Consider the following 16929-nt stretch of genomic DNA (forward strand, 5'->3'; position numbering starts at 1 on the left):
TCATATTCAGATTTTGGTAAAGTTTTATTTTGAAAAATCTGATTAAATTCAATTCTATTTCTGCCCAAAGTACAAATGAATGAAAATTCAGAAAGGACACTGGTGTTCTAAGGTTATTTGCATAGCTCATTCTGAATGGAGTCTCATTCTCTGTCTGTATCTTAAACTAAGACACTATTAAGAGTACAGTAAAGTATATATAAGCTTTATTATCTAATTTTCAAAGAATTCTACTGACAATTTATTTCGCTAATTACTGGAAATATAATATCTACAATTGAATTTCTTCCTGTGACTCCTTTAGACCTTTTTCATGTTCTTTCATCGTGATCTTATTGAAATTTTTGTTATTGCCACAAATAAAGTAAAACTGTATGTCTGAAAATTCAAGTACCTGTACCACTTACGTGATTAAGTTTTATTCCCATGTTCCTCTCAGGGAAGACAATGATAACAGCAGTCTATTTTCCTATCCCCTTTCATAAAACAATACTATAGACATTGCATCAAATTAGATATAGACAATGACAAAATATTAATTAAGTGATCTATCTTCAGTTCTTACCTATTATACTGAAAATCATTTCAAGCCTCTGTGGTAGAAATTAGACTACCATATACAATAACTCTAACTAAAATAATATTTTCATTCTATCCTTTAAAGAAATGGTATTTTAATATATTCTATATAAACAATTCAGTAATAATTTTAATATGTGAAATAAACCACTTTGACTTACCCGTGACCGCACTTTATTATTGAAAAGAGTAACTTCAGCTCCTATTAAAGGACATGGAGAAATGGACTGGATGACACAGTTCCTGCATTGCAAGTAACTTATCAGAGAATATTCATTCTCATTCCAAATAGCATTTAAAGATAAACTGGCATTCAAGTCTTCCAAAAAGGGAGGGAAAAAAAAGAAAAAATACAAAAGTTTTACATAGGCATTGAGATACTTTAAAATGGATAAAATACTGTAAATGTATATGTAGAGTTATACTTTACATTTGAAAAATGTAAAGTTCTTATTTTGCCAGGAAGTAATGTGATTAAAATATGCTTACTGATCTCTGCAAATTCAGTAATATTTAATATAGATCCTTTGTGACAAAAGTCATATACGATAGTGCCAGTCTAACGTCAGAACTGCCCCCACACTAACAAAAACATGTACTTTGCTTTTAGTCTTTGTCCTCTGAATGCTGCTAACAGATTACTCATTCCATACTTTGGCACTGGGAATCATGCCTTATCAAATTAATTGCTTATACAGACCCTTACTTTTTATAGCCAGCTCTGGTGGTTAACCTCCAATTCATGGATTTTAATCTTTGATATAGGAAATGTAAATAACATTCTTTTCATAATCCTTATCTTTTCTTTTTGATCAGAACATAGGTAAGGACCTGAGAAATTCTGGAAAACAAGCGGAGGGCAGGCTGGCACGAACTTCCATGCTGGGCTGAACATACAAACTCAGCAGCACTCGGTGGAGTTTTGCCTGCTTCCAGCCAACAACAAACTGTGCGCAAAATTCCATTTGTGTGTCAACCAATTCTCTCATGTTCAGCTATCAACAGTTGAGGTAGTGAGATAGCGTCTCAAGGAAATAAATCTTATAGTCAACTTCCCAAAAGGTCAAAGGCAGAAGCTGTCTTGTGAATGGCCCAGCCAAGAGGAAATGAAACTATATAAAGTATTTTCTTGGCCATGTCCCACTGTCAATATCTTAATTCTCCAGCTTCTGTATTTCCAAACACTCTTCTGAAAAGCCTGGCTGACCCATGTGGTTTTACTGTTTATCAGCTTTCTAGACAATGCTGTGCCTTCCATAGTAAGCTTCTACCGAATTCAGTTTTCTTCCTCCATAAAGTACCCAAACTACTTCTCCCCATAAGCTTAAAATGGTCATCTTCTATTATCTCTATGTCAAAAGCATACTGTAGGACTGCCACTAACATCCTTCAGCATTGTAGCATTGTTTTTATGATTAAACTGTTTTAGGTTTTCTGTATTTTCTGGAAATTTCAGAAACATTCACAGTGCTTGACAAGAGGACATAAAAATACTTGTATCATTGAAAGATTTGATATTTTGATTTAAGAAGCAACTTAATTTTCTTTAAGGAACAAAATGTTCCTTTCAGTAAGCCATTGAAAGAAAAGATGTCATTGAAGAAGAAATCAAATGGCTAGAGAATTTCACTCATATCCAGAAAAGAGTTGCTGGATATTCAAAGATACCTGACTTCCTTCAAATTTACAGAAACCTAGGTAGGAGGAATGGAAATGCATGGGAGTTAAAGATTTAACACAGAGTCAACCACCACACCAGGGCAATAAGCGTAACACCATAAAATGAAATGTTTCTTAACAAAGATGTAATGAACCAAAATGCTATAGAGATGAAGATCAGGAAAAAATGAAGTCAGGATTATAGTACAAGAGGTGGGCAGAAACCAATACCAAGACCTTATCTACACAAAAAAGAAAACAATGTTTGCAGCAACTACATTCAATCAATTGCTAACAAAGAAAATGGGTAGCATGCAGGCTTCTTAACATTATATTCAAAATAACTTAAAAGGATGGAATTTCCTGATAAGGAAACAATTACAGCAAAGCTTTAGTACAGCTTTAAACATTCTGTACAACAACTTAAAGAAAGACAGATTATAGCCTTATTGAAAGCTCAGATGTTTCTCTTGGCTCAAAAAAATCTTTTCCATTAAAAATATCTACAAAATCTATATAACACTCTTTTGGGGAGTGAAAAAATACTAAGGGAAGAGACCTGTACTGGTCTGCTCTATAGGGGGCAATTTCACACACAGATCAGGAGATGCAAATGTTACCAAAAATCAGAGGCACTTGAAGGAAATAAACAATATGTTCTGTTCCATTTAAAGCTAAAGAACTTGACAACTGTTAGGTGGTATTTATCTGTAATCAGTAAGATTTACCTTCGCATTTCACTGGCACCTGATAAACCTTCAAAGTTTCCTTAAGATGACTAAGACTTGCAGCATCTGTGATGACCAACATCATATTATCATCTTCTGAAATGGCATGGAGGTCACACATACAATTGCTAAAGGACTGTGTACTTCTGACACTAATATTTCAGAAGAATTTCCAGATTATTTTCAGTTCCATATTACTGCAGAAAGCTTTCCTCAAAACTCCTATAATTTAAAAAATGGAGCATAAGACTTTATATATATGTGGTTTTGAATACAGTACTGTTTGAGCTTACTGCAAATTTTCCACATTTACAAGATGGTAATTTAGGCCCTGATCCAATACTCACTGAAGTCAGTGAAAAGACTCCTATTGATTTAAATGAACCTTGGAAGGGGGCCTTATTTAAATTTTTTAACATATCCGAAATCTACTTTTCAACAGATAATTTTCCCCTTGTTATACCTCCTAAGCTGACCAGTGAGTTTGAATCCACTTTGAATAAAGTCGTTTAAGTTTCTTCAAATTGTGACAGATTCTTTTTTTTAAAAAAAAAAACTTTCATCAATTAACTGACATCGGAGATTCAGTTTAAACAGCATAAAACTTCTTGCTGACAACAGACACCGTGGTGCCTGTTAACATTGAAGTTCAGTGATTCAGAATAGTTTCATTTAACACATAGTGATTCTGTTTCACAAACTCTATACCAATTAGCAAGGAGACAAGGATGCTGACAAACGCATGAAGGAAAGGTCTGAAAGTCTATTCATGAGTTTACTCCAGTCTAAAAGCAAATATGTTGTAGTTATTCTGGAAAAAAGGAGACAACAGATAGCCTTTAACACTTGGGCCTCCCTTGCTTGGTCCATAAGGTAACATGGACTTTGTTAGCTCGCATGCAACTATAGCAGATCCGGAAGCAATAGGGATATCTCCCCTTCCCCTCAGGCAATTCATTGTTGTGTAGCTCCAAGCAGAGGGGTCTGGTCTGCAGAAGGATACTCGTTCTTTCTTCATTCTTCTGGAGGAGCTTTACGACCTGATGCTCTGTGCAGCTGCATCATATAGTGGAGTCACAAGCACTTAACAAACAGTTCCTGACTCCTAAACCTGGCTTCCCTCACCTCTATTGCTGAAGGTGAGATTACTTTGAGAGCTTTTTCTTTTTCCTAGTGTCACTTACCTGATTCCAGTTCCATCCTTGTTCATCACTTAATGAGCTTTTGCATGGAAAATCTTTAGGAATGTGTATTTTTTTTTTTTGGTTTTGCCTTGTTTCAAAGGGTCCCACAATGTAGGGACCGCCATAAACCTAACTCTGCACAAGGCACAGGTCTTTGCTCTGTGTCCCATGCACATCTCGCTTCATCTCAACCTTTGTAACCTCCTAAAAACCTCAGCATTCTGGCTTTCAGTGGAGGTCCTGAGACACATTTGGAGACACATATAGAGGACTGTTTTCTTATTTTCAGCTCTGTAAAGCTTGGAACCAGTTCAATCCTCACTAGAACAACCTTAGTAAGCAGATTCCTAAATTCCTCTGAAAGACAATGTTTTCATGCTTTAAGTATATTAAGCATCTGTGTTTAATTGTTTCTGCATGTATCTCATGAGAACAGTCTGTAATTAGGCCATTACCATACACAGCCCAGCAGCGTGAAGATACAGTGCCTTTTTAAAAAGTGGCAGTTATTATTACCATTATCAGTTTTTAGACTTTCCCAAATTAAAGTGACTCACAAAAATGCAAGAGTCAATTTCAGAGAATATTTAATCTGTTTCATATAATGTATCAACTGAGGGCTAAAAAAGCAAACTGAATTAATGCAAGGTGGGTTATTTAATGAAGAATAACAATATGATGATATGGCTTTTCAGAAAAGCACATAAAACTTTGGACATTTTCATTAACGCATATATTAGAGTCATAGAGCTATTCTGCCAAGATATTACCAAACTTCTCACAGCACCTGGTAGCAAATTCCTGAGAAAGAACATACCCCCAAAGGAATGGGCCACGTTACCACTTCCTGCTAATTGCTTTCAGCCTTGATGATGCCACCAATTGCCTTCAGTTAACTCTTGAATGCCATTCAGATTCCTGTTATACTTCAAGACAGGTCAGGATATCAAGATGGGTGAACCAAGCAACAGAAATATGGCAGAAAGACTACATGAATGCGAAGTTATTTTCACTGAGATCCTGAGCAGGAAAGGCTGCTTTACTGTGACAACGTCTCCTCGTCCCTCAAAAAGATTTGCTGCAAGTCTCAAGCATATCTCTAACAACTTGTTCATTTAGTAACCATTTCCAATGGACAAATTAATTGATTATTCTAAAATATGCCTGGAGAACGCAAAGCTGCATAAGTGAAAAGATGCATAACAAATTCTATTATTCTGAACATAAAACATAAATGACCAGTTGCATAGATCTTACCCTCTGCTTTTGGTAGTATTTCAGCTCCACAGACAATACAATACAGTCCTTTCTTGCAAGGCTGGCAATGTGCTCCCTTCTAACAAGCCAATGTACAAGTTAATATAAATACTATTTTGCATACATCTCTGTATATTAAAGCATTTAAATATAAACACATTGAAAAATATAATAAAACTACTTCAGAGAAATACATTACTTGTAATACTGAAAGAAATCTCTTTGAATCAATGTTTATCATTTATATTAGCTAGTAATTAAAATATGCATCACACTAAAGACATTTAACCAACCTACAGAGAAATATTTTGATACAAAATATGAGATGTTTTATAGAGTCAATAAGGCTTCAGCCAGTGAAAGGTTTGGAATTTTGCAAAGGAACCTAGGAAGTTAGGTGCCCAGCTCTTATCGGGTTTCAGTGCAATCATGATCTTAGGCTTTGGAAATTCTGCTCTAAAATTACAAACCGATCAAAAATTGGAAGCTCTGCTTACACTGAAATAAGAATCACATCTATAATGGCTTATAAGCTGGATTCTGTAGCCTGTTGAATATTTTCAACTTTATATTAACAGGACTTGAAAACACTCAGTCTTTTTGTTTCACATGAGAAACAAAGTATTTGCTGAGTTTGTAAATTGCAAGGAATCTACAGTAACCCACAAAGAACCATGAATGCATTGCACTATTTCTTCTATAAATTTCATTTGAAAGACTATATAAAAACGTTATACTTTTCTCTTGTACCATAACAAACAATGCACAAACAACTTAAAAGAACTTTACTCTATCTAGGTGGTACCTTTCTTTCACAGGTGCAGCAACTTTCCCTAACAGTAGTTTTTCTTCGTCTGCACTGTCTCTGAACTTTCAGTCCTTTAATAAATTCAAGATTTGGTGATTACTTTAGAGATCACAAACAGTTATAATATCATAGTAAGAGAGTAATTTTCAGAGCCTCTATAGATTCAGGAACACCAAATGAATAGTTTGACAAAAAAGATATATTGATTTTGCTTTACTTCCATTTGCAGCCTGGGTGGCTGAATATTTAATATAATATCCTGAATTACCATACATATGTTAAAGAAATAAATATTTTTATCACTGACATTATATACTATAGATATAGTTAGATAAAAAGACAAATGAAGATTGAATTTACAGCTTTTACACCAAAAGCACTGCCCCAAACTAGCAGTACTACAAAGGATTATTATCCACCAGCATTCCCAAAGCAACTCAGTTATCGTCAGGATTTAACGTCGTGATTTTGTGGCTGGAGACTCTTCAAGAAAAATATAGTATCTAATACAGAAAATGGTGAGATATCGATACATTTGATTATAAAACAGAATAAAGGCTAAGGACTGATTTTATAGAGACATTGCACATTAATGTAAAATATTTGATGCGTAGAAGGCCCATGCCTTAAAGAATTTCTCATCAAGGTAACATGCAGCACAAGACAAGACATCAAGCAAGGGACGATCTGCTCCTGACATGGAAAGAATGATCCGTTTTTAATGTTAGGGATTTAAAGGAGGATACCCAAAGCTTCTGAAAGATGAATATGGAGATAATATTCTATGAGATGAGTAAACAAGCCACAAAACTAAGCTTTAGCAATTTCTACTACCTATTCAGACATGAACACAAAAAATGATTTGCTAGAGCAAACAATGTAGCTTTTAAGAAAAACGATCTTTTACAGAGCTGTGAGAATCAAGCTGGTAAACTTGAGGGAGCATAGCTGTCCCTGCCACAGGCTTTCTCCAGGGTGGCCGTGGGGTGGGGGACTGTTCTAGTCCCGCAGCCTGTTACACGCACACACTGCTTGGCCTAAGTCCCAATACTTGATCATTTACTTAAACCTAAATTAAGGCTGTTTATTTTTAGATGTGTCATATGTTTAAGTTGCTGCCAGTATTAGAGCTTCTTTCTGCCCCGTCAGCCAGAGCTAGTGTAAAACCATCAGCACCTGAAGATGACAATTTCATGAAACCTAAACCAAGGAGCATGATCCATATGTGGCATCAATAAAATAAGAGAGTTTAACCAAGCGTCTTAGGATCCTAAGTGCTGCAAAATAATGTTTGTTAGAGAAACTCAGCAGAACCCTTGCCATTCTTGTGAACACAGTATCTAATTTTATACAGCTGTATTTATTGTGCAAAGAAAGGATACAAGTTAAATCAAACTGATATGAACACATTCACAGTTCCATAGCAGTGGACATCAGGAAATTATTTAGACTAATTTATACGGAAAATGACCAATTTACAATGTCATCTCAGCTCTCATTCAAAAATATATAAATATCTATAAACCAGTCTTAAATTGTAAAAATTCAGCATCTTAATACTAATATATGATGGAAATAAACAGTTTTTTCTTGAAAATCTGGCATAGCATGTTCTATTACAGCAAAATCTTGGCTTATGCTTTGATTGCAATAAATCAAAAAAATGTTTAAAATACTTCAAAAAAGTACACCAAGGCAGGTTTAAAGTCCATTATGTATAAATTTACTTACAAAAGAAAATAAGACCCTCTCAAAAGGAAGTTTTAAAGAAACTTCAACTTTTATAGAAAACAAAGAAAGAACACTCAGTAAGAACACTCTAATTATCATCAAATATGGAAGTGCCCAAACAGCATTACACAACTTCCGATAGGCCCATTTCGACAAAAGGATTTTGAGGGAAACAAAGTACTGAAGCGCACAGCTGGCCTATTTCAGAATCTAGATTCAATCTATTATATTACTTGATCCGCAAAGATGCTACTCTGCATAATTAACAAAGCAGCCCTTGCAAGTGTAGTTAAGTAATTTGATTAACTGGATGTTTTGCTTTCTGAGAAAAATCCAATTGTTTGATTGCCTTTAACAGCAAACTAATTCAATCGGCAATAGACTAACCTTCTCCTCACCCTATAATTACAAGTAAAATGCTCTACAGAGTTCCAGTTAGAATTTCCACACGTTATATTTGGCCTTTGGCAGCACATTTATGATGAAAGATATTAATTATATCTATAACTTGCATACTGAAAAACAAAACAAAACAAAAAAAGAAAAATCGAACCTGATCACATATACTAAATGAGAACTAAAAATTCCTGACTCAACAATGAGGCTATTTCATAAAGGCTTTTCTTTGTATGTCTCATCAAACCTGACACTATGTGCTAGTATTCGTCAACAGTAAAGATGACACACCTTTATTTCGTGATCTGGAAAGATTGATTTTCCGTTTTTTGGTGTCCATTTCTTGGGATTCTGTCTGCTCTGCTTCTATTTCACTAGTCATGTCTACAACACTATTAACTGCACTATTCTTACTCTCATCATTATTCCTTTTTCCATGGAAACTTGTGTTTATGTCATCAACACTAATTGTTTCTTTAATAACACTTAGTGTTTTTGAGGTGTTGGTTTCAAAAAATTCTTCAGCAACTCTGCATTTTCCATGTTCAATCCAATTCTCAGCTGTATTACTGCCTGGAACTAGAGGACTGATTTTCTGTTCCTCTGGTTCTACATCATCATAGAGTTCTGGTGTAAAGTAGATACTCTCATCCTCATCCTCAGCTTCCACAGATGCATTTAATCTTACAAGTTCAGATTCCCCTCCTTTTGAAAGGAATTCATTACAGGGCTCCACATCACTATCATGAACCTGTGGCTCACCAAGGTCTTCCTCTTCAGCAACTGTAGCCTCAATATTTTTAAGTGAAAAATTAGTTGTTTCCAAACATGATGCTGGTACATTTGGTTTATGTTCTGTAATGAATGATGACTGGCATTGATTTACACTATCAATAAGTTCACTAGCCTTATTCACATTCTTCTTGTGTTTGTCTTTAGCTATGGGCACATAGTTCTCAGCTACAGACAAAGGTGTTGAAGTCAATGGTTTAATGCAGAAATACTCTTTCATAAAATCAGAATTAGTCCAACTCTTCTTTTTTTCTCTCTTGGTTTCAGTGGAAAGCATTTTGGGTGTGGAGTCCATATGTTTTTCTCTTTGTGTTGCATGGTGAGAATGACCCTCTACTTCAACTTTCTGGCCACCTGTGAAAAATCACAAAACATTAATTAATTGTATATGCTCCCCCCCCCCCCCCCGCTGATTTACAACATGTTTAGCACATCAAAACTACCACTGTTTTATTAGGTTTACAGTTATTTTATAATACTCATTAAGATCCAATACAAACAAAAGCCCAGATGTTACAACTATCTTTGAGCATGAATTGTCTTAATGAAATCAATAGATTAACTGGCATGTGTAAAAAGTTAAAGCATATACATATGACTGGGTGTAAAAAAAAGTATTTTTCATTCTTTGTGCTCTTAGTTTTACATATTTATCTGAAATGAAATAAGGTTTCCCTAAAATTTAGGAATGAGTGGATAATTCCTTTACTAAGTAAAGCTATTAAAAGTAGAGATTATACAAATGGTGCCCTCCCAGAAATCTCTGAACATCAGATGTAGCCAGAACAAAAGCATTTCTTTAGATTTTACACAGTTAAGTTAGATAAAATTTAAACGACGACAAATTGTATGAGTTCAGCTTTTTTGTTGTGATAATGCTAATATTCACATTTCAAACACACTTTGTCTTCATATTTTCACTAACAAAAGCAATGTAAGATAAAAGTTTGATTCTACTATAAACTCAAACACTATCAAGATTGTTTTAAGACAATCAGATGAAATGACAATTTCATAGTCTGTTGAACACAGTCTATTTACATTTGTGAAATTATCATATTGCAGGATAGCACTTCATTAATTATTTTTTCCCCAAAAGATGAACTTTTCATATTTAAAATTATTAATAAAGTTTTTTTCACATTAAAACGAACATACTTTGTTTCCTTGTTGCCATGATAGTACTTGGCTGACTTGTTGTTGCAGGATTAGTTGAGGTGATGGTTGTAAAAATACTAATTTCTTGGACTAAGTTTTGCTCCTCACTTTCAACAGGAACATCTGGCGATAAATGAATAGTAGCCTCCAGTGAAGAAGTTGGTGACAGGTCTTTTGAACTTGAAGGTACATGTACAAATTCACTGTTGCACTGTGATGAATCATCAATGCCTTTCTGATTTTTTCTAGCAAATGCATCCAGGGATTCGAGTGCACTACCAAAATTTTCATGGTGCTTGATTTGTTGTCGAATCCATTTAGATAATCCTAAGAAAAAGGAGGAGCATTACTACAAAACTACATCCTCTATATGAGGTATTTCACATCAGTAAACAGTATCCTAAAATATCAACACTTCCACATATGTTTAGTGCATACAAACTCAAACAGATTTCAAGAAGTTGTTAATGAAAGTAAAATTATGTATGTCTTTGTTTCCAGGATTGGGAATATGATTTAGTGAATGGTACTAATAATATTGTTCTTTTTTATTAAAAGAAAAGAAATGATTGCCATTTTTACCATTTACACTAAATCTTTTTCCTTAGATAATTTAAATATACTCTTAGTGAAAACAGACATGTCAGAAAACTGCTTGGCTTATACTACAGCAGCTGAGCTCCACCTGCTGACTAGACAGCAACATTATCTGTTTCACACCATCTTACAAATGTGGCAGGAACAAAGACAGATAACGCATTATTAAATAATTTTTTAAAGATATTGTACAGGCCCTTTTTATATTTTAGCTGCATTTATTTCTAGCCTGCATAAAACTACAAACAGAACCTATTTTTGCATACTAAGCAACCGTTCAGCGATTCCATTAATGGGAATGACCCTGCCTTTACCTGTTCCTATTTGATTAATCTTGACAACTAAAATCACTAAAGCTCACTATGGGCAGAAAAAATGACAGGTGAAACTACATCCACTAGAGACTTATCCAATGTAAAATAAGTAAAAAAAAATATAAAAGATATTTTTATAGTCTTGCTTTTTTAGTATATGTCAATCTTAGAAATTTTCCCAGAAACATTTTTACATCTTACCAGTTATGTATTTATTAGGGTTATTCCGAAAGCGGTCATCAACTAAAATAAGAGCACCCCAATCATTCCTGTGTCTTATACACCTATAAGTGAGCAACAAAAAAGAGTGTATATAAAATTAGCATGCATATAACCAAAAACTGTGAGGATCAGACAGGAGGGTTGCACAGAGTCAGCCAGCTAGAAGGTGCAAAAATACAAGAGAAGTGCTTTCCTACAAGCTTCAGTAAAAATGTTTGTTTTGGATGCAAAACTCCACTACGAGAGTTTAGCATAGAGGCTTAATTTTCATTCAGCTCCTAAATTGACTATGGTAAAGGCAGAGGAATTAAAAATCCTACATCTATTCAGCTGAAAATCACACAACATGTGCTATTTATTTTCCACCCTAAATTTAAATACTGAAAGGAAAACATAAGAGTGTAAAACAAACATGCAACTGCAACTGCAAGCAGTTTTTTAAAAATAACTACGCACTTTCATTTTAAACAGAATATTATTCTAAACTTTCTCTTTAATAAAGAAATAAGTTATGTTACAAATACAAGCTGTAGGTGGTACTGTTCAATTTGTAATTCAGCTGTTGGAAGCCTGCAATAATAATCCAATAGTCACTATACATTAGCATTGTTTTTAATAATATTTGAATGTCTATGCTGCAACCCAGAAAAACATTCCCAAAGGACAGTAATAATGTAAATGAAATTTGTCAAAACAATTAATTGGTAAAGTAATAGTTTAGGATTATCATATCCAATGTATCCCCACCAAGAGGGCAACTTTGGAAAAAGGCATTTACTTAATGTACATGAAACGCAAGTGTATCGGAATCAGGAATCATTTTAATCAGGGCTTAAAATGGCAACAATATGGCAGGCTCTCCAATATGTTGTTTATATTTGAATTATCTAAAGCTACTAAGACAACTTAAGAAAAAAAAAAGAGAGAGAGAGATATTTCTTCCAACTTTTCATTTTTCCGTTGCTTTAATAAGTGTTCTTTTAACTCATAATTTAAACGAATTATGCCCACTGGAGACATATCCTACACTTTTAGAAAAAGCAGCATTGCAAGGAATTCATAGCACCGTTGTCACCTGGCCATACACACCATCTGTTATATTCCCAAAGGCTGTTATTTCATTTCATGGACTTATGTTACTTCATATACTGTAACAGCACTGAATTAAGAGAAAAGTGCCAGATTCAAGACTAGCATGTTTCTGCTCACTTCTGTCCCGGCAGGCATTGTTGCAGCAGGAAGCTCATTTACCTACAGCAACTACATTCTGTAGCTGTCGGAATAAGCTATATTCTGAGGTAAAACAACTTCGCAAACTGTTCTGTTTTTATGAACAGTCACAATGTACTGTCATCCTTCTCAAAATATCCGTTTAGTAAGATACGATGATACGACAGACAAAAACTTTATCGTTTTGAAACAGAGTAACCTTTTCTTTTTCTGTCGGAATGGAAGTCTCTCTTCTCCCTGAGTTCAGATTAGCGTGCTTTCATTTGAATGATTAAGTACAATTCACAACTTTCACCAAAACTGGATTTATCATTTCAGTGACAGAATTTCAGATTTGTTTCTTAACTACTAGCATTCCACTGCTGCTCTAGCTTTTTCTTAAATAATAAATTTTAACCAATGCTTTCACTCTCCAAAGACAAAACTAAGAAATCAGACCTCTAACAACACAAATTAACAATGAGATTTTACAACTTAAGATATTCATTCTCTCAAGTTCCTTTTAACCTTCACTTACGTCATTACATTTTTATTAGGTCTAAATCAAATTGCATACGTCTTCCAGCTGAGGTCTCTCTTTTTACCTATAAATCCATGTCTATACGTCTGTTGAGATATATATATATATATGTATATATATATATATACACACACACACAAATAAATAAAAAACTATGATAGATTTTATAAATTATGATGAAGGTGCACAAATTAATTCTATTCTATAATATAATTCTATAATAAAATTCTGGCAATTTTTTCATTTGTGAAAGTAAGCTATCCCACTATTTCTAAATTTGGCAGGTGATCAATGAGCATGATTAAATTGATCTTCTGAAAAGCTCAAAAAATAAAAAAAAGCTATTCCTCCATTTCAAAAATATCTGTAGGCTAAACATCAAACAATAGGTGCTCTGCGCGTGCCAAGAGTATAATTAGTATGTTTGAAAAAGCCCAATGATTTTCATTCGATTTAGCAGCTGAAGCATCATTTCTCTCTGCAAATGCTGTATAGCTGTATATCTGGACTAACAGCAAAAAACCTGCAACTTACATGGATTTTGAATGCAGAAGAAAACACTGAACACTAGAATGCACAACAGATTGAAAACCAGACAGCTGCCAGTGCAGAACAGCTGAAGACCTCATTTCAGTTGCACAATTTTTCAGTCTGATTTATCCCCTTCATGTTAAGGGTGAGAAATTAAACAGTAAAGTGCAGCAAACAATAAGTTCTATAAATACATATATTTTTAATTATGTTCAGTTTATCTCACCTTCCCAGGGCCTGGTTGAGAGCTCTATAAGCTTGAATTTCATACCACTGACTCCCTGGTAAAAGGCCTCTTTTATTTTTGTGCTGGTCATTGTATTTCCTCTTTAATTCAACCTAAAAAGAAATTACAAAATATTGTTTATAACAATAATTTTACAGAGGAAATACTATAAGGGGAAAAACAAGCAAGTATTGATTAAATAAGTAAATACGAAAAGACAATAAAGGAGTTTGTAAGATTAAAAAGTAGATTAAAACATCAGTCCAGAGAAAGTCGTCTTCCAACCGCTGTCCAGATCGTAAGTAGAAACAATTACCCCAATTGAATCATTATTTGTTCATATTATATTATGGCTAATCAATTCAGCATAATGGACTTAGTCAGGATTAAATTAAGCCTGACCTCCAGACTAAAACAAATGCAAAGCTTAGATCACTTACCCAAGCTCTGCGCTAGTAAGAAAAGGATAACCATTAACATGACCAGTACTGTGATTTTCTGGTTCACACAGGCAGAAAGAACAGAGGCAAGGAAATGGGTTAATTAGATGCTTTATCTGCTCATCTGATACAGTGTAGATCTTTATCCTTTCTTTTATCACAGATGCTGAGTCTCAGTCTATTGCTGGGACCAGGCCATACTCTTGTCAAGTGAGGGTTAAGCTACTATAACTCTTTCTTCTACAAGGGCTAAGGAAGTATTTAAGAGACAGAACGGCCTCCCCAAATACCAAAAGGTAGCAGCCCCGACTGTAATTTCTAGTTTGGAATGGTCTTCTAGGGTCTGCAAACAAACATTTCACTAACTAAATGTTGGGACTATCCCATATAAAGAAAGACAAAAAAAAACGACGCTTCTTCAACTGTCCTACTATGAAGAAAATCTTCCTTGCTTCCTTCCTTATCCACCAAGAAAATAACCAACAACTTCCACTGCAGGTCGCAAACATCTGCCCCAAACTGCTCCCCTGAACTGCAAGGTTCAAGGTCATGAGTCGCAAAGAAACAGGTCAAAGTAAGGGGAATAAGGTATGAAAAGCACTCCAACTTCTTGTGCCAAGTTGTTAACTCCTCTTTCGTGTGTGTGTGTGTGTGTGTGTGTGTGTTGGCAAGGAATACTATAATCTGTAGAAGAGAATAGCTTCATAATCTATTTTTCTGCACCCGACAAAATAAAACTCTCCTGAAAATGGGTTGCAAGCAGCCACATTTCAAACATCAACCAGGAGGCGAGTGTCGGAAGGGCTCCTGCCTCGTCACACAACACTGCTATCACGATCGGCAACGTGGTGTTCTGACCCCTAACGAAGGGATTCCAACAGGCTCATCAGGGTGAACATTAATACCTGGGGGAACACTCCTATTATTCACAGGTAATAGGAGACAGGCGTACACTGTGGTTTAATACACAGCCTTGATCTTTCCACATGTGGCAGAAGTACAGAAAAAGAACCTCTGTAGCTACAACATTTTCAGAAATCTGACTTCCACACAAAACTGGAGCGGCCAAAGAAACAGATTAAGCTACAACAATTATGGTGTTTTTTGCAGTCTGTTTATGATCAAAGCAGTATTATTTTACCTGCAGAGCTCTTCCTTGCCACTGCCTTTTGACATAAGATGCAGCATTTTGGGGCTGAGCTCACCAGGATAGGAAATGCTTTCGAAGTATTAGCCAGAAAAGGGGGGGGGGGAGAAAGGGGGGAAACAGAATAAAAATCATGGGTGTAACAAAACAAATTCAGAGCAATTTTTAAAATTCACATGGTAGGCTGCTGAAGCAACAGTCTAGCATGCTGCCAAGCAAAGGTGGTGGCCAGGTTTGCAATCTGGGGGCTACAGTAAGGAGGAAAGCCTGCTCCTCTCTTAAAAAAGCTGTCTTTGGCCACTCCAAAGGGTGATCTGGTAACAACTGCAAAAGAAATCCTCCCTTCCCTTTCTAATCAAAGGGATAACTACCTATAAAATGCCTGATCTGAATCTGAGCATGAGCTTCTTATTTGGACATTATACGTGGTTCTAATATGTATCATCAGAATTGATTATAGTTGGGGATGCAGGATTGAATTTTGTTTCAAAACAAGCAAACATAAAGCTATACCAGAAAGGGTCTTTCCACTGCTCTTTTGTACAGTATTAACCTTTCTAAACTGACAACTGAAAGGACACGCTTCAGGAGAGAAAACAGCAGACTTCTAACCTCTTCTGACAGGTAACTTTCAAGTTGAATTTGGATAAGAAATTTTATTTTATGTACTTATGCCCTTTAAGTAGCCTGTCAAATTTACAAATTCAATCTTTACAGCCAGAAAGTAAATTCAGTTTGATTTCACAGATTTAATATTTGTTCCAGTCACTCAGAATTTATTGATTGGCACATGAGGCTTTCTCTGCAATTTTCAAAACAGAAGCTGATTTCTTCTGAACAGCTTATGAGCACTAATATCATTTTTAAAGAGGAACTTACACATACCTGTGCATTTCCACAAACGCAAATACAACTTAGAGAAACTAAAGGGCATTACTCGGTATTTAAAATGAGGTATAAAGTTGAAAGATTGTAGTAAGTCTTTAAAACACAACCTATCACAACATATTTCTGTAAATATTTTGCACCTCTTCTAGTCTTGGTAAGTTTCTAACAAATTCCTCTTGAGAAGAAATTCTGTTATCAACAAGATTTTGGCCAATTATAATGGAAACACATCTTTCCCACAGTTTTTTACTCCTAAAACAGACTGTTCAATGAAGGTATTAAAATAAGTAGCCATGCATCCTACCTACACTGATAAAACTATGACATTTACAATCACATGCATAAAAACACTAACGTGAAACTCTCAGATCATCTATGCTGAGTTGTGTTACCCTGCCAGTAGAATACATTACCTCTACAGTCCTCTAATACACTACAGCATTATGCAAATATATACTGCTTGCACAGCACTTTAACACTGACTTTCCCATTTTTGGAATTAGGAAAAAATAGTGTTCCCTT

At 35.0% G+C, this 16929-nt stretch overlaps 1 protein-coding gene across 1 annotated transcript in view; it reads right to left on the reverse strand.

The window, feature by feature from the left end:
* Positions 1–7914: 7914 nt before the first annotated feature.
* Positions 7915–16929, reverse strand: part of BRIP1 (BRCA1 interacting helicase 1) — a 75335-nt gene continuing 66320 nt past the window's right edge. Inside the window, exons 17-20 of the mRNA XM_062592443.1 lie at positions 13933–14045; positions 11405–11487; positions 10293–10619; positions 7915–9488 (exon numbers count right to left, since the gene is read on the reverse strand). Of these exons, the coding sequence (XP_062448427.1) occupies positions 8596–9488; positions 10293–10619; positions 11405–11487; positions 13933–14045 (1416 nt within the window). The 3' untranslated portion in view covers positions 7915–8595. The remainder of the gene's footprint in view (positions 9489–10292; positions 10620–11404; positions 11488–13932; positions 14046–16929) is intronic.

This window comes from Rhea pennata, chromosome 20 (assembly GCF_028389875.1).
Source record: "Rhea pennata isolate bPtePen1 chromosome 20, bPtePen1.pri, whole genome shotgun sequence".
Classification (NCBI taxonomy): Eukaryota; Metazoa; Chordata; class Aves; order Rheiformes; family Rheidae; genus Rhea; species Rhea pennata.